At 44.2% G+C, this 25,572-nt stretch overlaps 1 protein-coding gene across 5 annotated transcripts in view; it reads right to left on the bottom strand.

The window, feature by feature from the left end:
* Positions 1 to 7,217: 7,217 nt before the first annotated feature.
* Positions 7,218 to 25,572, bottom strand: part of BBS9 (Bardet-Biedl syndrome 9) — a 364,177-nt gene continuing 345,822 nt past the window's right edge. For all 5 annotated transcript variants that reach the window (XM_027863821.1, XM_027863820.1, XM_027863818.1 and 2 more), the window contains 2 exons: positions 8,063 to 8,173; positions 7,218 to 7,601 (listed from right to left, as the gene is read on the bottom strand). In XM_027863821.1, coding sequence (XP_027719622.1) covers positions 7,570 to 7,601; positions 8,063 to 8,173 — 143 coding nt within the window. In that variant the 3' untranslated portion in view covers positions 7,218 to 7,569. The remainder of the gene's footprint in view (positions 7,602 to 8,062; positions 8,174 to 25,572) is intronic.

The raw sequence follows: 25,572 nt of genomic DNA, 5'->3' as shown, positions 1-25,572 counted from the left end.
AGGACTTTATATGTGTAGTGAGGTTTCAGCAAGACCAAGTCATCTGCAGGTAGAGATGGAAGGCTCTCAGAGCCTAGAGCTCCTTAGAAATGTAGTCCCGAAGGGCACCTACTTCTTTGGATCCTGGGAAGGACTGAGGGGCGATCCTGAAGAGGTGTGAATCATGACACAGGTTGGGAGAAGACTGGGGGTGTCTCTTAAGAAAAAAGGGAGAGAGAGAAGCCGTCAGACAGAGGCAGAAGAATCAAGTGGCGGGGCCACCACTGATGCCGGGGCCAGGGCAGCCCATGGGTTTAGACCTATGGTGGGGAGGACACGGGCACTGGGGAAAGAGAGCAATGGAGGTCTGCTTGGCCATGTGGCAGCTGAGGCCAAAGCATGGTCAATGAGGAGACCTTGTTGGCCAGGATTAGGCCTATAAGACCTGGCTAATCACTGGTTGTTGCACCATCTCTGTGCTGAGCACACCCCAATGGTCCCGGCCTGGGGAAGAAGCCCAAGGCAGCTTTGGATCCAACTGATGATCATGGCTTGAGGTGGCCTCCACCAGCTCATGGCACGTTAGGAGCAGAAGGTGGCATTCCCCAAGAACCGTGCAATGGAAAGATCACGCTGCCTCAGCAGACCAATGGCCAATGCCGTCCACGGCTGAGAAAGGGGGACAGTTTACATTTCGGCTGAAATCAGTGCTTCCCCATTTGGACCCAAGATACCTTAGCTTCTTTACTGATGCAAATCAGTGGGCAGCTACTGAACATTTTGGTTGCCACTGGTGCAGTGTGGGACCCCTGAATCTACTTAATCTTTCTTCCCCAAAAGTGAATCAGTAAAATTAGGAAAGGTCCCCAAATCCACCGTAACTGGATTTCATAATCCCTGCAGGTATGGCACTTAAATCTTGAGGGTAAGATGTGGCAGGCCATGGGATGGGATACAAGGAGTGGCAAGGAGGGAAGGGGGCAGAATAAGTATTTATTAAGCACCTCCTATGTGCCAGGCACTGTGCTAAGCTCCTTACACATACTATCTCATTTTACCCATTTTCTTCATACAACAATCCCGGGAAGCAGGTACTATTATTTCCCCCATTTTGCATTTGAAGAAACTAAGGCACAGAAAGGTTAGGTGAAGTACCCAGGGTCATACAACTACTAAGTACCTGGGGCTAGATTTCAACTCAGGTCTTCTTGACTCTAGGCCCAGCCCTCTATCCTCTGTGCTACCTAGCTGGTCATTCAAGGGATGGCACAAACAGAGACAGAATCTCACCATCCCCTTATTCGTAAGTGAAAGGTCAACCAGCCCATGGGTGGTTGGTTCCTTGCTCCAAGGGATCTCAAAGCCTGGGTTGCAGGTATGGACTGGACATAGGACTCCTGGACTGCATGGGTCATTCCTTATCCTAAAATCAGCCTCTAGCTGGGAGCACCCACCCAGGTTTTGCCCATGGCAGAAGGCATGACTTCATGCTCTCATGCTGCCCCATAAGCAAGACCATGTGAGTTTACTCAAGCTATTTACTCAGACAGCAGGACCAGTCTGTCCTTGAGCTCATAAAACCTTGCTGGAGCTAACCCTCCTTTAGAACAGCCTCCAAGAAGGCAGGGGAATTGTTTGGTTTTGGAGGAGGGGAAAATAAAATGCTAGCAGGAACAAGCAACTGTTGCAGCTTCATGAGTTCACATGTACATGTTTACATAGACATAGATACATACACTTACATACACACAGGGCATTCTACAGAGTCTGAGTGTAGTCTTAAGCTGTTAAAGTGACCTAAATATATGTGCTATGTTATACATTAATAGTATAAAGCTGTGCTATGTATATTATATACTATAAAGCCATATTATGTATATGATTTGTTGTAATACTATAAGGCTCTGTTATGATTATTATATATTATAAAGGTACATCATGCATTAAAGCTATATATTATGTGTGTATAGACACACATACCTACATGTGTACATACATACATACATACATACACACACACATACATAAAGTGTCCCTTAAAACTAGGGACAAAAAGACTAAAACTTTTGGGACACCATGTAGTCACATGTGTATGTTTATATGTGTATGCATGGATATGTATACATACCTGTAGTGTGTTCACATATATGGGCACATGTTTATGGACACACAAATACACATACAGGCAGCCTGGCACAGTTAATAGAGAGCTGTCTGTGGGGTCAGGAAGGCTTGGGTTCAAGTCCTGTCTCTGATACATACTGACTGTGACCCTGGGCAAGTCACCTGCCCTCCAAGTATAACTCTCTAAAGACTGTTGCATAGAAGGCGCTGACCTGTATTAGATGAGGCTGTTAGGAAATCACCCTTTCCATCCTTATGTATATGTGTATGGGGGTACATAAAATCACAGATACAGGGTCTGAACCTGTGATTTCATTCATATAGGGACCTCTCCATATGGAAACTCCCTCCACCAGTGCAGATTGGTGACTTGTCTTAACTGAGTCTCACAGGGAGGCTGGAGCACCTAGAGGCAGAAGGATTCTATGTCCTGGTTGCACGGCTAGGATGTCGGGGGGCAGGCTCGCACTGAAGGCATCCTCCCTCCAAGGCTGTCACTCGATCTGGTCTCCCCGATCACATACGCATAAATAATGAAAATGCAAAAGCAATTCTCCGTCCATAGGGCAGCAAAGATAGAGATGTTTGTCTTAGCATGCACAGAATTCTTTGACGCTTCCTGCTGGTCAGATGTTTATTATTATTATCATTATCATTATCATTATCATTCCATACACATGCATACGGGCATGGCTACATATTGCCATTTTTTTCTTGCCTGTGGCATTCCTGAGCATCTGAGGTTCCTCACCTTGCCGGCCCCCCATTCCAAGACACACCACCTGCAAGGGAATGTCCGTGGGCTCCCATCTCTAGGATATGCTGATAAACTTGAGAGACCATTAGTCTCTGCCATTCCATCATCTCAAGGAACAGGCTTAGAGATGAAGCGGCAGATACCAGTTCCCCACCAATCAAAATTCTAGAAGCTCTGAAGCAGAGACTAAGAATTCAGCCTCAGAGCCAGCCCCACAGAAGGGCACAGAAGACAAAAGAAATGCACCACGGCCCCCACGTTGCTTGTTGCCCTACGGACACTTGGTAGCTCCTGGCTCTGGTTGTTGGCCGAGGTTGTTGGCGTTCATAGGTCAGGACAGAATGTTCTTCTCAGAGAACACAGAACTGGCGTGGGTAAAGGCACCTCAAACAGTAATGCTCCCATACCTTTAGCGCCTCTTGGGATCTGGTCAGTTGTAACATACTCTTAAATAAGCTGATCAGAAGACGTGAGTGGTGTGTGGTGTTCATTCACTTCTCCTGGTGAGACCATGGGCTTGCCACCTGGGGAATGAGCATGAGAGAAGGATAGCCTTTCTAGACTCAGGGGAATAGCCTCTGTTCAGTGATGGTCCCTTTCATAGTTCAGTGATGCCTCGCCATCACCTTTGTGAAAGAATACCACCTTGGTTTCTATCATCGGGAGCTTGGTGCCTATTAGGAGGGCATTGTGTTCAGTTCTGGGCACCTCATTTTAAGAAGAGGGTGATAAACTGGAGCCTCCCAGAAGGAAGATGACAAGGATGTTGAAAGAATTCAGAACCATCCCATGTTTGCATTGTCTTAGGGAAATGGGAATGAATAGGCTGGAGGAAAGATGGCACATGGAGAAAAGGATAAATTCAGGTACCTACAGGGTTGTTGTGCTGATTAGGCTTGTGTATCTGGACCCCAAGAGCATGCCTAGTAGCAGTAGATAGAAGTCACAGGTACAGCTTTTGGTTCGATAGGAAAAAATCCCCGACAATAACTTGTCTAGAAAGGAAGCTGGTCATCCTGCATGGTTGGCTTCCTTATGAATGAATGCCTCCAAGAGGAGGCTGAATGGTCACTTGCTGGGGACACCATTGGTGCCTGGGTTCTTGTCTCAGTATGCATTGGGTCGGGTGACCGCTTAAAGCCCTCTTCCCATCTGAAACGTGACAATCCAAACACAGGGTCCTGCCCTCCAGAACTTCTAAATAGAGCCAAAGTCACATGGGAAGGAATATTGTCACGTAGGAGAGTTTTGATGAAAAGTGGGATGAGTTATAATCAGATTCTTGACCCCTCCTTCCCCTCTGCTTGGCAGAGAGCTTGGTAAATGTTGCACCAGGGCACCATCAATGACAGGTGAAAGCTAGATGGCCCACATCTAGGATGCCCTTTGGCATATGGCCACTTAGAAAAGCAATTCTGTCCAGTCAATCCAATTATTTTAGAACACTGAAATGTCACATCTGACATCGTTCAAAAATGTGCATTAACATTTCCTTCTGAGAGGCCAAGTGGTGAAAAATGAAAAGGGATCAGACACATATTGCCAGTAAATGGAAATGCTGACTCTAAAGTGATTCAAATACTAGCTGAGAATCTTGTGGTCATCTCGTTAGGACTTTAATATCTTTCAGTTAATTAGAATGATCTCCAAACCAAACTTTTGACAAGCAAACTCCTCAACATCAGAAGACCTGGGTTTATAATCCAAGTGATGCAAAGAGCTCGGGGGAGATGGTGTTTGAGAGAGAATTGTCTCAAACACCATCTCCCTGGGGCGGTGAGACTTTATTATGCTGAAGGTCACTGACCCACAGGAAAAGGCAATGGTCACACTGGCTCATAGATTTCAACCTTTGAGGCCATCTGGTCTGGCTGAGGAAACTGAGGCCCAGGAAAGTGACGAGCTTTGTCCGAGGTCACACAGGTCACCCGTGGTGGAGCTGGGATTCCAAGTCAGGTCCTCAGCCTCCCTGCCCCACATGATAAGAAACGGAATTTGCTGATTTTGATGCATATTATTTTTATTTTGAGATAAAAATAAGTACAAAATATTCCATTCGTGCACTTTGAAAATTAAGAACAATGAACTTAAAAATACATTTAACGAATAATAAGCCCATATTTTTCAGTTCTATATCATAGCTTGGGAAAAGAAACGAAAGGGAAGGAAGGTTTAGGACTAGAAAGTCACACAGCCCACATGCAGGGGACAGTCATTCAGTCATTCAACAAATATTTCTGAAGAATCTACTCTGCTTCTTCCACTGAAGGGAGATGCAAAGACTCAACATGCCTTAGTCTTTGCCCTCCCGGTTTATGTTCTACTAAGAGGCATGACAGATACACATATGACTACAGTAAGAAAAGAATGCATGATGAAGATAGGAGAATGCAAGGTGCTGTGTAAGAAATGGGCATGGGGACCCTTACCAACGCTGGGGCGGGGGCGGGTGAGCAGATGAAGGGCAGAGGACATCCCAGCTCCAGGGAGTAACATAAGCCAAGGTACAGAGATGGGAAAACAAGGGGGTGACAAGTAGTTCTGTTTGGCTGGACCCAAACCGAGATGTGGTATGCAAGGACCACGATGTTTGTCTGGACCCTGATGGGGCCCAGACCTAGAGTGGACGTTGACAGCTCTTTGACTCGTCTGAATGTTGGGTCAGCAGACTCGTCTGACAAAGGACCTCCTTGGGGGTAGACATTATTTTATTTATTTCAGCAGGGCCTGGCCCTTAGCGGGCACTGAGGAAAATGTCTGTGACTGTTGGTTTGATCGGCTGATAAGGAGTGAGGTCAATATGCAATGCCAAAATGAGAGCAGGGCAGGTTCAAAGCCAGGCATTCAACAGTCTGTGAGGCCAAATCCACAGCTCCAGGCTGGAAAAGAGGGTCTTAGTGGACCAAACAATGAATTGAAGACAGACTTGGGAGAAGAGGGTAGCAGGGTAGGGAAGAAATCAAGAAAACAACTCAGAGGAAAGAGCATGATGCTTGGACACTACCATTTGCTTTGCCCCAAGGATGGGCGGGGGGCAGTAGCATTCATTACACATCCCTTCAGGTTAAGGAAACATACACGTGAGTTTGGGCACCAAGGCTGCAAAGCTAGGGTGGTGCTACATGGCAGAAGGCACTGAATGCCATGCTGAGGGGTCTGAGTTCTATTTGGTAGCTTACCAATCCGCTGACATGTTTGGAGCAGAAGGAACATGAATGGACAGAGAGAGGGCTACAAAGAAAATGAATCTGGCAGTAGGGGGAGGAGTGGACGGGAGTGGGGGTTACTGGGACACGCAGGCAGGCGAGGGCCCAGAGCAGAAGGGGAGTAGGGGAAAGAAAGAAGAAGGGATGCATGATAGAAACGTACAGAGGGAGAAGCATCATGTCAAGAAGAGATACACACACACACACTCACACACACATACACACACACACTCTCACACACTCACACACACACACACACACACACACACACACACCAGAAAAGAAAACAGAGGAGAGTCACAAGAAAGATTCACGGCGGGGGGAGAGCAGGCAGGTTTGCATAGAAATACACCTGAGAAAAAGGAGGAGATGAGACGAGACATAGGCTCATCCACACAGGAAACAGGCAGGCTTTGTGACGTGCCATCCCCCAGGTGGTTCTGCAGGGTATTGCCAAGCTAGGCAAAGAGGGGCCATCACCTTGGGGTACATGCGCCATGGGCTGGATGTGATTAAAGTTGATGGGTGGAGTTGTCCCACCTCGGGCCTAAGCAATGTTTAACCGTAAATTTGTTTTTTTAAATAACTTTTGCTTCCTTTAAAGAAACATAATAGAAATAAAAAAAAATAGTTAATATAGTCGGTGCTGGTTTTCAATTCCTTAAAAAAGAGATCCATGGTGAATTTTTTACTGGACCTTTTTATATACTCCCCTCCCTACAGTGTGGGGTGTCTGGGGGGTCGAGACGAGTGTAAACATGTCTACTTAGGAGTAAAATGGCTTTGAACATGTCGCTTCAACCCCAAAGTGTTGGCAGGAAACTTCTCTGGTTCCTGAATCCATTAAAGTTTAATTATGAACTGTGAGTCCCTATTACAAAAGGAGGCCCTGGAAAAAGGAATGGCAGCAGGCTGATTTTTCATACCTTGAAAACATGGAAAGTTCATTTTTCAGGCTAGCACAAAATTTACCTCTTTCAAGGAGAGGTGCCTGCATTAAACCATGAAGACCTTCTAAGGTTGTGTTCGTGTGTTTTTAAAGAATTGTTTTAACAACTTATGATGGATCAAAGAGGTCTCAGCATTCTTTCCCTTTGATGGGGGAAGTTGGACAAACATCAGCTAACATAAGCCTCAGATGGCAAATGAAATCCGTGCTACCATAGCTTTATTGAACAGTGGTGCCTTTTCTGGATAGGAACCTTCGGGCTGTAGAATTCAGCAGTGAACCAACTGTCTCCAGTGTGGCCATCAGCTTCCATCCCCCCAAAGCCGGCACAAGGAGGTGAGAACACTGCTTTCCCCAAAGAGAAGTAGAGTCTAAGTTCCAATGGATCAACATGCAATGACAAAGCCTTCCCTAGAGTTGATGTCTTCCTTCCCACCTCCACCCAAAGCCACCCTCGCACAGGTGAGTAGGCTCCAAGCCTGAGACCACCCCTAGGCTGCTTCTGCACGTGGCATGAGGTCTCCATCTGGCCAAACTGGATCGTTCCATTCTGATTATTCCAGAAATGTGGCAGGGGGAGAAGTTTCTGGAAAAGAAAGGAGGGGAAGAGGCACTAAATAATGAAGAAATTAAACAGGGTGGCCAATCTCAGCTGCAGAAGCAAGAGTCCTAAGATCCAACGACTTGGGTCTACATCAGGGGCTCTTGACTTGGGGTCTGTGAATATTTTTACTAAATTTACATTTTGATTTCTGTATTTCAATATAATTGGTCTCCTTTGTAAGCCTGTGTATTTTACTTAAGGCATTCAAAAACATTACATTGAGAAGGGAGTGTCTGTTGGCTTCTCCAGACTGGCTGCCCAAGGGGTCCTGGTACAAAAAAGGGATAAGAACCCCTGATCTAAATGAAGGGGAAACAGGATAGGGAGTTGAGGTCATCCAGGTTGGCAAAGTCTTCTCCAATACTGGGAGAAATGCTCAGCATCAGGTCTGCTGGGGGATGGGGAGTAGGGCTAGGGCTGGCAAAGGGTTTCCCTCCTCTTACCTGACTTGAGGGTCTGGGTGGCCAGGTGCCTCTGGTTGGGAAACATGTTGCTTGAGTCCTGCTCAGTTGTTCTCTCCTCTGGGTCTAGCTCTGGGATGGTAGCACAACCACCTGGATGAAGGAGAACAGAGCCTGAAGGGGAACCCAGAAAAGGGTCTGCCTTCCCACCAGCGGTGACAGCCCAGCAGATAACAACACAGGCGAGAAGCGATGTGGCAAAACATCACCAAATAAAAACAATCGAGCAAAGATCCAGCTCTCTCCCCTTCCCTGCCCCATCATGTGATGTTCAAGACAAAACGGCGATGCCTCTGTATTCTAACTGATCAAATTCTAAGTCAGAATAGAGAACATCTGACACATAGACCATGGTTCCCATCACATGGGGCCTCAGTATGGATTCTCTCCACATAGATTATGGGAACCCCCAACAAGAACAGTGAGCAGAAGCAGGGAACGATGCAGCAGCAGCAGCAGCAGCAGCATCTGTTGGGGTTCCGAGAAGGGTCCACAGCAGCCTCTTCCTGTCATTAGATTTTGTCTACACTCCACAACTTTGTCCAGCATGTGCCCTAGGGACAGAGCAGCAAGCCAGGGTGCCACAAAGCAGAAGATTTCAATTCAGAGTTAAGTCCAGGAAAATGGGGTTCAAGAGTGCTTCTCTAACCCCCCCAGAAAGGTCCTGGGGGTTTACGTGTAAAAAAAATAAATCAAAGCCCAAACCTCGAGAGAACTTTTGAATTTCCTCTACGACCTGACTGGATCAGTTTGCCACCATCTCCTAATTTGGGAGATACGAAGCAGGATTCTAGAGGAAGCGGGGACCTCAGCGACTGCCTCGTCTGACCTGGATTTGAAAAGGAACTCCAATGACCCCACATTCAACCCAGAGGTCCCCAAGCTCCTGCTGGAAGATTTCCAAGATGGTGGCATCCACGACAGCTCATTCCTCTCAGTCTTGGGAAGATTTTCCTGAAACCAAGCCTAAATGGAGCTCTTTACAGCTCCCCTCAATGCTCCCAGTTCTGCTGGCTGGGCCCAGGGAGAACACAGCTAACACCTCCTTCCGGGTTGTATTGACTCTACTCAACTGGAGTTTCTCTTCAATTTCTTAAAGAAATTAATTTCTTATCTCAGTTAAAGACTTTTACAAATTATTATTATTTTTTAAATGGAAGTAAGGAACTCCACGTGAGGAAGCGCCCTTCGCCAATTGAGATCCGGATCCACTGTGGTCTCTATAGTCTCCGACAGTTGCTTGAGCTACTGAAATGACTCGTCCAGGGTCACATGGAGGTCAGAGATGGTACTGCACTTGGGACCAGGTCTTCTTGATGCTGAGGCTGGCTCTGTATAATACACGATCTCCCAGCTTCATCTCAGAAAAAAGTATATTAGCCCATGGCTTGTTCTTTTGAAGGACTGTCTCCCTTCAGTCGGAATGTCCTAGTTTGCTGGATGCGTGTTCTGATACAATAGAAAGATTCTTGACAAATTTTTCTTTCTTTCTTGTTGCTTAGAAATCAGAGGAGATTCTAAAGTGCTCATTGATAAACTATTCTTTCTTGATGCTTGAATAATTACATGCATTCTTCTTGATAGTTGTAAGTTTTGATGATAATATGGTAACGTAGAAGGGTCACATTCACTAGAAGGAAGCTGGTCTTCCTTTTCTCAGTTCTTGCTATTTCCTTGTAAAATGAGCTGGTGAAAATGTCTGGGCCCCATCATTTGGGGAATAAGCGGACGACCTGTGGCACCAGATTGTAATGGAATATTCCTACACCGCAAGGAACAATGAATGTGAGGCACACAAAGATGGATGGGAAGACTTGCACACACTGGCCCGGGGTAGGAAAACAGAACCAAAGAACCAGTGGCCACGGGGGCCACAGTCATTTAAACAAAGACAACACCATGAGACAGAGGAACTCAGCCAAAGACAATGGCCACTGTTGGTTCCAAGTGACTGGTATCAACACACTTCCTTATTCTGTTAGGAAATGGTAAACCACCGGCATTGTCCGTTGCAATCACTAGGGCAGCTGGTTTTGTTTAGCTTTCAAAAAAAAAAACATAACATTTTTAGGAGGAAAGTACCAAGGGGTGGGAGAGTATTGAATAAGAAGTGATTATTGCCTAAGAACAAATCAGATCAACTAAAGAAAAAACGCCCTAGCCCTAAAATGAACATAACTGATCTATACTGAAGTCTGCTTGGCAAAAATGAACAGAGATGTCAGTCTTTGAAGTGGGCTTGTTGAACCAGTTACCAATGAAAGAAAGATCTTGGAATCCTACTACAATTACTACACTGTCAGTTTCCCCACCAGCACCACAGACAAGATGAATATTTTCCCAGGAGCTCTATGGCCAAATAATTAGCATCAATACCCCAAATACTCCAATGAATTTTAAGGAGATGTATGATGAATGAAAAACACCAGGTAAAAGTGCTTTTCATCTAGTCCCTTTGTCCAGACTTCCACCTTCTTAACTGAAAATGTTGATCCCAGGCTATAACCAGAAAATAGGGAAAGCGCTTGTCCTAAATGGGGTCTTAAGCAAGCACAGCTGCAGGTAAACGCCAATGGTGTTTTCAATGACGCATCCAAGCCAATGGGTCTCTACAGAGTTAGAGGTCAAATGCTCAGTTCTTTCCAAATCCACAGCTCTCCTGGCCCCCTCTCAAGCAGTGTTTCACAATATTAATCCAAACATCATGCTATTTCTTTCCCCAATAAAACTTCTAAAGAATGATTCTTAAGTTCTAACAACGTGCCATAAAATCTCTTCATGTAACGAGAAACCAACAGGTAAGTTGGCTGCATAAAACTGGACAAAGTAAAAAAATAAAATGTTACAAAATATTAAAATGGGAAAGGAAGCTCTCTAGGCCATCTGACCTCAACAACTTCTGTATGAAATGAGCATGTGATGCTCAATCAACTAAGCACCTGCTATGTGCCAGGCACTATGCTACGCACTGACGATGCAAAAGAGGGCAAAGACAGTCCCTGGCTCCAAGGGGCACAGAATCTAGTGACAAATATGTCCCTGCCCTACAGAATCACAGACTATCTGGTGGAAGAGACCTCCGCCGTCAACGAGTCCGGTACGAATTTGGACAAGAATCACAACCACAACATAGCAAAGCCTTTGCTTAAAGACTTCCAGGGAAGAGGACCCCACTAACCCTACAGAGGCAGCCCACCTCATTTGGGGGTAGCTCTAATTACTGGGAAATCTGTTCCAATGTGGAACCTAAATCTCTCTTTTTTGGTCTGGAGTCAGGAAGACCTAAGTTTAAATCTAGCCTCAGGCACTTCTGGCTGTGTGACCCTGGGCAAGTCACTTAACCCTGTTTGCCTCGGTTTCTTTACCTGTAAAATGGGGATAATAATAGCCCCTATCCCACAGGGTTGTTGTAAGGATCAAATAAGACAATACTCATAAGGAACTCAGCATAGCGTTTATAAATGTTAGTTATTATTATTTTTTTTCTCTTTATCCACGAATAGCATTCATTAAGCATTTACTATGTGGCAGGCACCATGCTAAGGGCTGGGGATCCAGTGAGAGCAAGTCAGTCTCTGCCGTCAAGGAGTTTACAATCTGACAGAAACAAGAAATTAAAGGGGAGTCATGGCCAGGGAATGGCGTTTTGATTTGGGAAGTCATGAGAATAGGACGGCAGATATTTGGGGAAATGTATGGTAGAGAGATCTGGACTTTGGAGTCAGGAAAATCTGAGTTCCATGCTCTCATCTGACTGTCTGTGTGACAATAGCCAAGCTACTTAACCCTTCCAGGTCTAAGTTTCCTCATCTGTAAAATGAGGGAGTTGGATAGATGACCTCAAAGGTTCCCCCTAGCTCTCAGCCTCTAACCCCATGACCTCACGGCGAATAGAGCCTGAGGAAGTCAGCTGGCATGCCCTGTGCAGAGGCACTGATAGTACTGATCTGATTCCTACTCCCAGAACAAGAGATGGAAAGATGGGGAGGGGTTGGCACATAGCAGGGGCAAGATGGATGAGAAGCTGTCCACACAGGAGGGGACCTGGTATGAAGTATGGTCTGGAGTGCTGATTTCACTAACCGTTGTGGTATTTGTTAGGATATGCCCTGTCCATGGTTGCTTCATGAAGCTGACTGCATTAAGTCACCCTGGGTATGACCTCAGAAGGTCCTGTGCTCTGGAGGGAACAGCATCAGGCTGGATGACCAGGATATGGCCAAGATGGAAAGTAAGACGGGGGTAAGGAATGGTGTGAAGCTTGGGGCCAGCTAGACCTCTGGGCCACGTATGTTGGCACTGCTAACCTGACTGCTGCTTGGCTGGTCAGTATAGCACAACCCCAGGACAATGGGTTCAATGGAGAGTATTACTGCCTTCCACTGGTAAGGACAAAGCACCGTATTCAAAGACAGACACAGACTCTTGGTTGGATGAGACGGCTTCACAGGGCAATGCACAGAACTCACTGGGATGGATGGAGCACTTTAAGACATAGACTGCTTGTCCTTAAGTGGGCTGGGAAAGAAGTCTTGAGATGCCTCTTTGGAAAGTTGAACTTGACAGTGGACCTGCATTCAAACAAGGCCCTGTGTTTTACTGCTTCATTTTTGTGGTTCCTCCCATTAGTTCTAATGGTTCTTTAGGTCATGACTAATGGGAAAATGTGCTTAATAGGAATGTGTAAGTAGAGCCTATATCAGATTGCACACTGACTTGGGGAGGGGGGAAAGTGGGAGGGGGAGAAAATTTAAAACTCAAAATCTTATGGAAGTGAATGGTGAAAACTAAGAATAAATGAATGAATTATTTTTTAAAAAACCAAACAAGCCCTTGTGAGAATGAGCCCACCTGTCCCAGGCCAGACGTTGGCCTTGGGTTCTTCCTCACCTGTCTCTCTGTACTTTCCAGTTAGGGCACTGGCCATCTACAACATGCTCCAGGCAGCCCCCCTGCTTCCTGCTTCACTCCTATAGAATGTGAAAGCACTTTTCCTTTAGTTCATGGGCTTTTCCATGTCTGTCCCAACATCACTTCTGAGGGGCTGTTCTTATTCCTCTTATCCCGGCCCCTCTGAAGTCCCTGGTACAGTCCTTTGCTTCTCAGCCCACTAAGAGCCTCAGTCCTGGGGACACTATTCTAATCGGGCCATTCAGCCCCAGGTCCCTGCCCCTGTTTCCATCTTCAGTGTGTGTCTGCAAAGGATAATTATAGAGGCATGCTGTTAAACGTCTACCTGGCAGGGAGGATTTCCGCTGAATGCTGCCAAAACTTCAGGTACAAGCCTTGTTACTACAGTGAAAACATCATAAACAGACACTATATTGAGGAAATAAGTGAGCCCGGGCTATAATTGTAGTCATCAGCCATCTCTCTTGACAAATAAGCCCAACAGAGGTGAAATTCCAACATATTAGGTGCCTGTTTATTGAAAAGGGATTTCCTCAGCAGTCCGTGTGAAACATTAAGGGCCAATTTATTCCTCTTCTAGACAGTATGACAGGAAAATATAGCTGCTCAGAAAAATGATTTAAAATGTACTGATTACGATGGGCAGTGGGAAAAAAAATGAAATGTAGCCTCCTTCAATGGGGGCTTTTAAAATCTAGACAAAGGGGTTTGGTACAAAAGAGAAGAGAAGAAATACTATCCAGGAAAGAAAGAGGAGACAGGCTCGAGTTGGTGAATTCAATTCAATGAACTAAACATTAAGTTCCTACTATGTGCTGGGAACCGTCCTGGTCTCAAGATGTTTACAACATAATGAGGGTGGGGGTAAAGAAGAAAGGCACATGAATAACCATGATAAAAGGGACAGTAAAATAAATGGCAAAGAGATGTCCAGACATGGAGCTGTGGGAAATTGAGAAAGAATATTTCTCTTGCCTGGAGGAATCTGGAAGGCATCACGAAGGTGAGCCTTGAAGGAAAGGAAGGAAAGGAAGGATTTCAGCCAATGGAGGAGGGCAGCAAAGGGAGAGGAGTCCATCGCTGTCCCTGTGAGAAGAGGCAGAGGCAAGAGGGAGGGCAGGATGAGAAGGGGGGATGGAGAGTGGCCCAGTCTGGTTGGTTTCTGGAACACAGAATACAAAAAGGGGAACAATGTAAGATGAGGCTGGACAAGCAGGTTGGAGCCAGAGGAGGGCCATCATCAGGGGCTTTATTCCGCAGCCAAAGGGAAGCCTTTTCATTTTTATTACCAGTTGTAAGGAGGAGTTTTCTGAGGAATAGTGATTCTTGAATGACTTCAACACTCCTTAGGACATTTTTTTTTAACAAGTAAGTTTTTAAAAATATTTCTGTTTTTACAACACTTACATTTCCCCATGTATCCCTTTCATATACCTCACCATTATAAGAAGCTACTCCTTATAATAAAGAAAGAAGAAAGAAGTCTGACATTGCACGTGGTGTCCCCCATCCACAGTCTATCTCTCCTTCCAGGTAGTGGGAAGATGGGGCCTCACACAAGCTAAGTTGGGGCCAAGAATGAGCATGATAATTATGTGTTCAGTGTTGTGGTGGCTGTTCTTTCTAATTACACTGCTGTAATCCTTGTGCATATAACTGCCTTTCAGACATCTCAAGCTCCATGGGTGCCCATTACACATCTTAAACTCCCTAGGTCCAAAACAGAACTCATTATCTTTCCCCCTAAACCCTTCCCACTTCCTACCTTCCCTATTATTGGAGAGGAAAACACCATCCTCCCAGGCCCCCAGGCTCCCAACCTGGGAGACATTTTGGACTCTTCACTCTCTCTTGCCCCACCTGGCTAATCTTTTATCTTCATTAACATCTCTTGTACACGCCCCTGTCTCTCCTCTGACACTATCATCCCCCCCTATAGGTGCCTATCACCTCACACCTGGATTATTGCAATAGCTCCCATTGGGTCTGACTGCTCAAGTCTCTCCCTACTCTAATCCAACCTTCACTCAAAGTGATTTTCCTAAAGCACAGGTATGATGGTATCACACACCCCCTCCCACTCAATAACCTCCCATGGCTCCCCATTACCTCCAGGACCAAATACAAATGCTCTGTTGGGCATTTTCATGACCCAGGCCCTTCCTACTTTTCCAGTCTTCTTCGTAATCTAGTGACACCGGCCTTCTGTCTGTTCTGTGAACAAGACCCTCCATCTCCTGACTCCGGGCTTTTTCTCTGGCTGTCCCCCATGCCTGGAAGGCTCTCCTTCCTTCACTCCAACTAATGACCTCCCTGCCTTCCACCTAAAATCCTACCTTCTACAGGAAGTTTTCCCCTCTTAATCCCAGTGCCTTATTATTTCCTATTTATCCTGTATAGAGCTAGCTCTGCATATATTTATTTGAATGTTTTCTCACCCATTAGAGTGTAAGCTCCTTGAAAAGCGAACTGTCTTTTGCCTCTTTTTGTATCCCTAGTACTTAGCACAGTGCCTAGCACACAGTAGGTGCTTAAAAAATGTTTACTGAATGAATGAAGCATATTGTCTTCCTGGCTTTGCTCACTTCATTTTGCATCAGTTCAGGTAAGTCTTCCCACATTTCTATTTATCCATCATATTCACTATTTCTTATAGCACAATAATATCACATTACATGCATGTACCACATCCAGACCATGGGCATCTACTTTGCGTCCAGTGCTTTGCTACTACCAAAACAAAAAAGTGTTACTATAAATATTTTGGTGTGTATAGGGCCATTTTTGTGCCATTGATCTCCTTGAGGAACATGCCTACCAGTTCTGGGTCAAAGGAAATAAACATTTTAGTCCCATTAGGGAATCTGTGGGGGATAAAGGAATGAAATACCATTTTCCTTCCAAATTCTGACAAAATTACAATCAGGAAAATGGAGAGAATGAATTTCAGCAGCCCAGTTTAGTGGCAGGAGCCTTGAACTTAAATGAGCCCATCAAGGACAGTGTCTTCTGTCTTTCACCAGGGTCGGAGTAGTAACCCCTTTAGCCACCTCCACCTGAGCTACTGACGTATCACCCCTCCCTCCCCCATGAGCCATACACTGCACCAGAGAGCAGCTTGGGCCTCTATGTGTACATGGACTCATCCCTCAAGTTCCAAGAGAAATGAGCTGGCTTACAGTATTCCTTTAAAGACTGTTAGCTAGCAGAAATCCTCTCTGTGGTTCCTCTGCCCCCCTGTTCCCCATTCCCTCCTTCCCTTGGGTTGTACTAGACCACCCTATGGCAGCCACATTAAGTAAGGGTGGAACAGCAGCAATCTCTCCAAAGGTCAGAACCATTTTCCCTACACAAGAGGCAGCCCAGTACACTGGCAAAATGCTGGATTCAAAGTCTGTAAATCTAGGTTTGAACCTCCAATCTACCAAAGGCACTTGGTCCTTGGGATCTCAGCTTCCACATTTGCAAAATGGAGGAGCTGGACTAAATGATTTCTAGGATCATGTCCAGTTCCAAGTCTAAGATCTCGGGAAACCCATGACTCAGAATATTGTCCCCATTGTGCAGATGATGAAACTGAGGACAGAAGAGTGAATGATTTGCCTATGGTCACAGGAGACAAAGTCTCCTGACTTTCTGAGATATCTGAGATTCAAACTCAGGTCCACGGACTCCGGATAGGGCCCTCTTTCTTCTACACTCACCAGACCATCTCTCTGCCATAACCAAGGAAGTGTTGATGGTTGCTCTTCATACCCAAAGCCCCTAACTCCAAGTCAAAGGCTTGTTTCCCATACACCCTGCTGCCTCGCAATATTAGTTACTATGTATATTATCTATGTTGTATTTGTTTATTACTTGTTAGTTATTACTTACACTGCCTATGTAATATGCTAGTTATTACTTATATAAATTATTATTTATATTACCTATTACTTATATCACCTATAATAGTTATTATGTTAGTTATTTATTACTTATGTAACCTATGTAATGTGTTATTACTTATATTAGTTATCAATTATATCAGTTATTACTTATTTTAGTTATTTATAATATCTGTTATGTTAGTTATGACTTATATTAGTTATTATTTGTTATTACTTATACTAGATATTATTTGTGTTACATGTTATATTATTTATATTAGTTATTAATTATAAGTTATTGCTTATGTTAGTTATTACTTATATTACCTGTGTAACATGCTAATTACTACTTATATCAGTTATTAATTATGTTAGTTACTATGTATGATAGTTGTTAGTTATTACACATATTAATTACTTAAATTAGCTATATGTTATTTATTACTTATGATCTATGCAATATGTTAATTGTTACTTATATCGGTTACTAATCACATCCATTTTACTTATGTTAGCTATTTATAGTACCTATGTTATGTTAGTTATTATCTATATTAGTTATTATGCTATTTATTACTTACATTAGTAATTTATATTACACGTTATATTAGTTGTTACTTATATCAGTTATTATCTTAGTTATTACTAATTATATGTACTAATTATGTTAGTTATGACTTAGAATAACCACAGAGCAGCACTGGAGATGACCATATGTATTACTGTAGAAAACCCCAGAGGTCAATTCCTCTACTTATTAAGTATCCTTTGACCCCAGCACACACACACACACACACACACACACACACACACACACAGAGTGTCAGAGCCTAAAATATGTTCAAGGCTTTACCTGTTACCATGTCATACCTCTCAGCAGAAACCAAATGTGTGAACGTGAGTGTGTCAAGTACATTTTCAGAGCACCTGAGCGAGTTGCATTCTATCTAGTTTAAGAGCCAAACCCCTGGGTCTGGCAGGGAGTCAGGATCACAGGCATGCAGATCCATTTAGAAGACTGCTACAAGATAGTTTAATGTTCTGCACAGTGAGAAGCAGCATGGTGCAGTGAACAAGGAATCGTACTTGGAATCAGGAAGACCTGGGCTCAAAAACCACCTCAGAGACACATTAGCTGTGTGACTCTAGGTACGGAATTTCCCTTTTCTGGGTCTGTGTCCTCATCTTGAAAATTGGGGGGGGGTTCCTTCTGCAAATGGCCACCCTTTAAAACTGGCACTGGACTTGCTCAAAGGATTAAGAAACTGGTAGCACAACTATCTTTGTCTACTGGTAATTAGAGGAAGCTGTACCAAGCCGGGGAAAAAAATAGTCCTACTTACAGAAAGTAAGAGCAGCACATAAATCCGAGAGATTGGAATGGGTCCAGTTTAAGAATTTCTCCAGATGTCAGTCTGTAAACAGGGCTTCATAAAGTGAATTCCCCCATTAGCTGTTGGCAAGAACAAGAACAAGAATGTGCTGCTGCCTGATGACCCAAACCCTGGGTGCCTGGATTCTTGTCTGACACGGGAGATCTTCCATCAGTTATGAGAGAGCCGAGCCGGAGGCAGAGAGGCTCTGATCAGGGCAAGTGTGCCAGAAGGCGAAGGCACCTTCAGGTTATGGTGAAGTTCTCTTCATGCTGCTCCCAGAAGGAAATGAGAATGCACTCATTTGTGTTACATCTGTCTTTGTAACACATTTGGTTCCTAATCCGAAGAATTTGGAAAGACACACACCCAGAAAGAATATAAACAGTATTTAAAGGGGGGGAAAGGTACCAACTACTTTGTTGGAGTCTCCAAACACAATGTTTTTACACATGTTAACAAGACCATTAAAAGTCCCAAACAGGAATACAAAAGGAACCTTCAATTAGCGTCTGGAAATGAGAAAGGAGGGAAAGTTAATATTTACTTTTCCTGGCCTGTTGATCAAACGCTAAGGCCCTTGGCAACGGGATGGAAGATCTCTCTTCGGCTTAGTCTTCAACAAAATGATAAGAACGGTATTTAACCAGGACAAAAAACACTCTCTCCCACTGGGTTTAAGTCTTCTCCTTTGTCACTAAGCCCTAGGGATACAGAAATCAGAGGTAGAGAAAAAACTCCTTTCCAAGATCTTGCCATTTTCAAATACTTTTTAATCCTTGCTTATAAAAATACAAACACACAAAAAAGAAATAGAACAGCAGCAGAGGGAAACATTTAGAGATGTCAAGTAAAGTCAGCAAGTATACATTCAGTGCTCACTATGTGCCCGCCACGGGGAAAGAAAGCAAAAATAAGGTCCCAGCTCTCAAAGAGTCAGGAAAAAAAGCTAACAGTAATAATGATAATAATAATAAAGTAATAATGATAATTATCAGATGATGAGCTTTCATCCCAACGGTTTTACTCAATTACTAAAATAAATGGTTGAGCAATATTTCCCAGAACATCAAACCTAAGAGAATAGTACCAGAAGAGCAACTTGTCCTGGGAAGGCTTCAATCTGAACTCCCCTGAACATCAAGAGGTGAAGAAGAAAATAATAATAACAACTACAGCCCAAAGCACAGACTTTTATTTGGCCTGGCTAACGAACAATGAGAGATGTAGGAGTCTCTAGAGCAAAACCATTGCATCAATGATGACGGTTTCCCAAAAGATGTTGGCAATGTTTCTTCCACTTGAGATTGGTCCACGACCCGAGCTGAAGTCAGGGTCCAGACCAAGTTGGGCTGTTTTCAGAAATTATATGGAAGGGGTGCCAGTTGCCAAAGCATAAGCTCAGCCAAATTACTCTGGGGACAAACAGGTCTCGAGAAAGAGAAAAAGGACACTGTGACAGGGACTCTTTGTCATCTTCTAATTTTTTTTAATACAATAAGGAAACAGAATAAAATCTTGGGCACCATGCCAACTGGTTCTGTAGATAGAAAGATTTGCTGTTCCAGGGGTTGCCCAAGAAACGATGTCATTTAAAGTCCTTTTCCAGACAAGGAGAAAGGATACAGAGGAACCAGAATAAGTCTGTGCGGCTGGACCCAAGGAGCTGACCAGCAGAAACCTGGCGCAGCCACCATGAGAGGTCAGAAACACAATCACAGAGACTCTAACTGAACTGAGGAAACGGAGAGGCTTCCCTAAGTCACAAGCAAAGCTAGGAACCACAAGGCCCCAAAGCTATTAAATACAGCTTCTTAAAACAAAATCATCACTTCTAAAAAAGGGATTGAGGGGCAAGGAGAGTGGAGTTGGGGGAGGAGCAGAGGCACGGTACAGAAACATTGGACTGATCTTCCTAAGCTGAAGGTTAGCAGCTCTGTATTGTTCTCCAAAACCTAGAGTCTACTTGTAAAAGACACTCATTTAAGAATCCTGCAGGTTGTAGTTTTGAACCTACCTCCCCTTAAAGGGACATCGATCTCTGAATGTGAATATTTTAAGTGTTCACTCACTAATGATCAGTAGAGATAATGATAGCCATGGCTTTCTATTTACCAGTATTTCCACCACTACCGAGAAATGCAAGCCTACAAGATAATAGAACACAAGGAGATGAAAAATTAAGATAAGAGGCTAAAAATGGGGTAGATTTGCTTTCTCATGAGAAATCACAATGGTCAGTGGTTGGAGCTCTGGGGGTCTTCTCAAAGTAGAAGTCTCTGAACAGAAACAATGTATTTCAGAGTACATCGTGCATTAAGCATCATTTGTCAATGAATGGCATTTAAAAATCTCCCACTGTCCACCCGACGAGGACTGGAGGGCTTCTCAGCAGACATTATTCTAACGAAAGATGTGTCAGCCTCTTCTGCTAACTCTGGGAATGAAAGCTTGGCGATGTGGGACTGGCCAAATACCTGTGCTCCCAGAAGGAAAGAAAGAGAGAAGCCACCGACATCAAAAAGCCATGTTCCCAAAGATCCCTGCTGCCAACTTCACTTTCCAGCTGGTGATAGGGTCCGCTGATAAGCAAACAAGCTTCCCACAGGAAGAGAAACACACACAAAGTGAAAGAATGAAGAAAAAGTGATGTCTTCCTTTTACAAATGGTAGGCACTTCTCGACGTGAAAAGGATTTCATGGGATTGGATGGAAAACTACACACAGGAGACAAAGTCTCATGGGAGTCATCAGTCATCCCCTAAAGTGCAGGAAGCCCACGCTGCTCCAACATCTCATGACCACGGGTTGGCCACATCCTATCAGAATGTCTTAGTAAATATTCTGGAATAATGACCCAATCAAAGCCTCCTCTGTTTTGTTTGTTTGTTTCTCAATGAAACTCAGTCATTTATTTTTTCACATTTTTTTTCTGTGGGGGTAAAATCCCTCTCACCATTATTTTGACTTTTCTCAAAACTTCTCAGCATTTCCTGTCATTCTTTGCACTGATTCCCCTCACCACATGTTTATACAGCCCTTCTATTTAAGTGTATTGTAGGGGGAAAAGCCCCGACTCTGGAGTCAGAAAACCTGGGTCCAAATCCCACCTGACACAGCCTGTGCAACCTCTGGCAAGTGATTTAACTTCCTCAGGTCTCAGTTTCCTTTTCTGTAAAATGAGTGGGGTTGAATTAGCTGGCCTCTGAGGTCTCTTTCTGGCTCCTCTGACCCTGAGAATCTCAGTGTGGAAGGAAGTCAAAGAGAGGAGGAGTCAGTGAATTTAGTCATAGAATAAGACCAATAATGATGATGATGATGATGATAATGATGGATAGAATTTATATAGCACCTACTATGTGCTAGTGCCAGGCACCTTGCTAAGAGCTTTGCAAGCATTATCTCACTTAATCCTCACCACAGCTGTGGAATAAGTAGATGCTGTTATTTCCCCCATTCTACTGTTGAGAAAACTGAGCCAAACAGGTTAAATGACTTGGTCAAGATAACATAGCTATTAAGTTTCTGAGGCCACATTTGAACTCAGGTCTTTCTGACTCCAGCCCCAGTGCTCTAATGACCGTGTCGCCTAGCTTCCCTAAGAGAAAAGAGGAGAGAAGCCCCTGCAGGGGTAAATGGGGGTAGTGTCTCTCCTTAGGGACAATTGGTGATGTTAAGTGCTAAAAGGCTACCCAGCCTGGCGAAAGCCCTGTGGCAGCAGGAAACTTCTGCTTAAAATAAGTACCAAAGGTCAGAGATCACGGTCAAGGAAATAATGGACAGCGACAACAGATACCAGCCAGGGAACAATCTCTTAAACAATTAAACACAGAAACCTGGAACCTTGGAACTGGAACCAGGACTCTCTCCACTCGCCCTCCACCGCCACTGTCTGCTCTAAATTCTGGGGCCAAGAAGAACACATCAAATCCATCCCTTTCCATGTGCCTAAAGCCCCCAAACTGCCTGGTATTTATTTTATATCTGTAAGAATGGGGCAGATTGAGTCAATCGATTCATTAACCCACCCGAATTAAACTTACAATATCTGCTAGCTCTGACAGACTACCTTTAATGAATCAATCCTTCGATCGGTGGCACTGAGCTCATGGATGCTCAGTCACATCCTGTGCGTTTTGTATCAGATATTAAGGGATCCTGGTCCTGGGCTATTTTGGCTGGGCATTTTCAATAAGGGCTTCTGGGAGGGAATTCCTTAGGGACGAGGGGGGAAGGGCCTCAGACTCCTTGAACTCGTAAACTTCAGAGGATCCAAAAATATGGATGTTTCATCAGCATCCTACCAGTGTCCCTAAAACAGCCAGTAGCCTACGGAAGGGTTGAGAGCTGCAGAAAGACAAGGATCCCAGAAGAAAGCGATTTCATACGTACGGGAACTATCATGAGAATTGCCCAAAAGGGAGAAAGGGCTTCTAGCAACAGGATTTGGTATTGCCATTTCACTACATACGTTCTCTAAACACGAGCCCACTTTCCCCGGTAGGAGAATGGGTCATAGACTTTTGGGAGAATGTTTTGTTATTGTTCAGTCATTTCAGTCGCGTCTGACTCTTCATGACCCTCTTTGGGGTTTTTGTGGCAAAGATACCGGAGTGGTTTTCCATTTCTTTCTCCAGCTCATTTTACAGATGAGGAAACTGAAGCAAACAGGGTCTAGTGACTTGCCCAGAATCACACAGCTAGTAAGCATCTGAGGCCAGATTTGAACTCAGGAGATGAGTTTTCCTGACTTCAGGCCTAGCACTCTATCCACTGTGCCAACTAGCTGCCCACCTTAGTAAATACCCCTTTCTAAATGTTAACTGAGTCTGGCTGACTAACTGATATAAACTGACAATCAAGATGGAGAAGCGCACCGATGGGGGCTCATGAGCAACAGTTCCTTCCCCCTCCTGTTTCTCTTTCACTGAATGTTCCCCTGGGTGATCAGTTCAGCTCCACACTGTGCCCCGTCCTTTGCCCCCCTTGCCTTATTCTCAATGATTTCTTGCTAAACCCCAGCTCCGGAGTACATCCACCATCTGCGTCCCTTTTATTCAATATCGCTAAATTGAACTGGAGACAATTACAAAGCTGTGCTGCCCAGGTTCACTACAAGTTTATGTTACATAATCTCACCTGGGCCCTCCCTGCAGCAAGGCAATCCTTTCACAGCTCCCTCGTTGATTCCTTACCCGACCCACCATAGCAGCTATTCTAAATCTTTTCATCGCTCCTCTTGCCCAGATCATCTACCTGCTCCTGGAGTATATTGGAGCCATACCATGTGGGAGATGCTCTTGACTATGACTGTGCCAGTGGCTGACAGGGACTTCCCTAATCTGCCCTCCCTGATTAACAGGCTCTGTCTTGGGCCCTCATTTGTTACCTTGCCCAACAGCACATGTGGGGGGAGACTGAGGAATAGTGCTTTTTTTGTTCTGTTTTGTTTGTTTTTGCTAGGCAATGGGGTTAAGTGCCTTGCCTAGGGTCACACAGCTAGTAAGCATCAAGTGTCTGAGGCCGGATTTGACCTCAGGTCCTCCTGAGTCCAGGGTCAGTGCTCTATCCGCTATACCACCCAACTGTTCCCAGGAAGAATGCTTTTGAGGGGGCATGTTTGAGAACCCCCTCGTGGGTGTCTGTATGCCACTGGCTCGATTCTGCTACAACCCAGACTCTTGAAAAACTAAAACTTGAGTACCCAGAGGGGTGCCCCAGGCAGCTGAACCTGACACAGCATACGGCGGAAGGATCCACTCCTGTGGATTTTCTTGTGGATGACGTTTTTGACCAGAACCAAAGATTTGAGCCCAAGGGCGTGGATGGATTCTTAAACTTCAAGGATTCCTTGGCCCCATTTGAGGGTTTGAGTAATACTGCGACCTTGATAACCTCTGGCTGCTTTTACTCCAGCCCGATCTCTGTAAATACGGACAACTGGGGCAAAAAGTGACATACTGAGGATGAGTAATATATTTAATATAAATAATATAATACATAATATATAATTATAATATACATTATAACATAAGTAATAGACAGGATAGTAATATACTTAATATACATTATAATATACATGATGTATGTAATAAATACATAGTATAATATACTACAATATATACATGACAATATAAGTAATATACTTAATACACAAGGACCAGAGGCCTGGGAGGAACAACCTTTGCTGACTATACTAAGCCAGCTGAAGTGGAAAGCTACCAGAAGATTCTTGGTTTTCTCCTGTTTCTTACTTTCTCTGTATTTCCAGGGCTGACTTTAGTGCCTGGCATACAGTAAGTGCTAAATCAATGTTTGTTGACCTGATTTCTTGTTGACTTGGTAGATCCCACCAGAGCTCTTCTGATCAGACTGGCATTAATAAGTGCCTTTCGACTAGTTCCTCTGAGATCAGTGATACAAGTATTATTTTCTCCATTTTTACATAAGGAGACACTGAGTCTCAGAGAGGTTAAGTAATCTCCCTAAGGTAACATGGCAAGGAAGTAACCAAGTCAGGATTTCAATGCAGACCTTCTGGCTTTCTGTCTAGGTCTCATGTTGCTCCAAGGAAACATTCAGCCCCAAATATTCCTTTCACACACACACACGCACGCACACAATATGCACCCAGAGCTAACGTAAACTTAAAAGCTGGAGCTGAAAAGAAATAACAGGAAACTGGATCGACTCTGTATGAATTTTCAGAAGACTTTAAGAATGATGGTTGACAAGCCTCCTTCTGCTTGAGTTTCCAACGAAAAATGAAAAAAAAAAACCCACCTTGATGTCACTAAGACATCAAGTTGTGACCCTCAGTAGTTCACTATCCCATGTAACTTCAAAATTAAATGATGCCTAATGAAAAATATAAGCAAGCAACTGTAAAATATTTTATTCCAGCAGCACATGGCTTTTTAAATTTCCCCCAATGTTTGTACATCCGTGAACACCTCTCCTTCCCCAAAGCAAACAGAGGAAAAAATTAGCCATCTCTCCAAGTTTAGAATTACTTAAGAGTTTTCCACATTCAACCCCATTTCATTTCCTAGCAAGGCCTAGAAGAAAAAGGCCCAGGAAACTTTCTTCCACAAACTAGATCAGCAATTCTCCAAAGCTGGGTGTCTTGTGGCATGACCCCCAAAGGGTGTGTGACCACCCAACCAAAGAATGGAAAGTAAAGTTTGTCTTCTACAAGTCCACTCCTGTTCTTCTCCCAAAACTAATTCCACTGCTCTGTCTTCCTCCTAGGCTTGTGTAAACTCTCAAACTCTCTGTTCACCTGCCCTGGTTGGCCCCTTGGGGAATTTATCATTTCATATTCCCCTCCTGCCACTCC

Source organism: Vombatus ursinus, unplaced genomic scaffold (assembly GCF_900497805.2).
Source record: "Vombatus ursinus unplaced genomic scaffold, bare-nosed wombat genome assembly UNPS02014773.1, whole genome shotgun sequence".
In the NCBI taxonomy this organism is placed as follows: domain Eukaryota; kingdom Metazoa; phylum Chordata; class Mammalia; order Diprotodontia; family Vombatidae; genus Vombatus; species Vombatus ursinus.
Note: the sequence above shows the minus strand (reverse complement) of the source record. Positions and strands in the feature narration are given on the sequence as shown.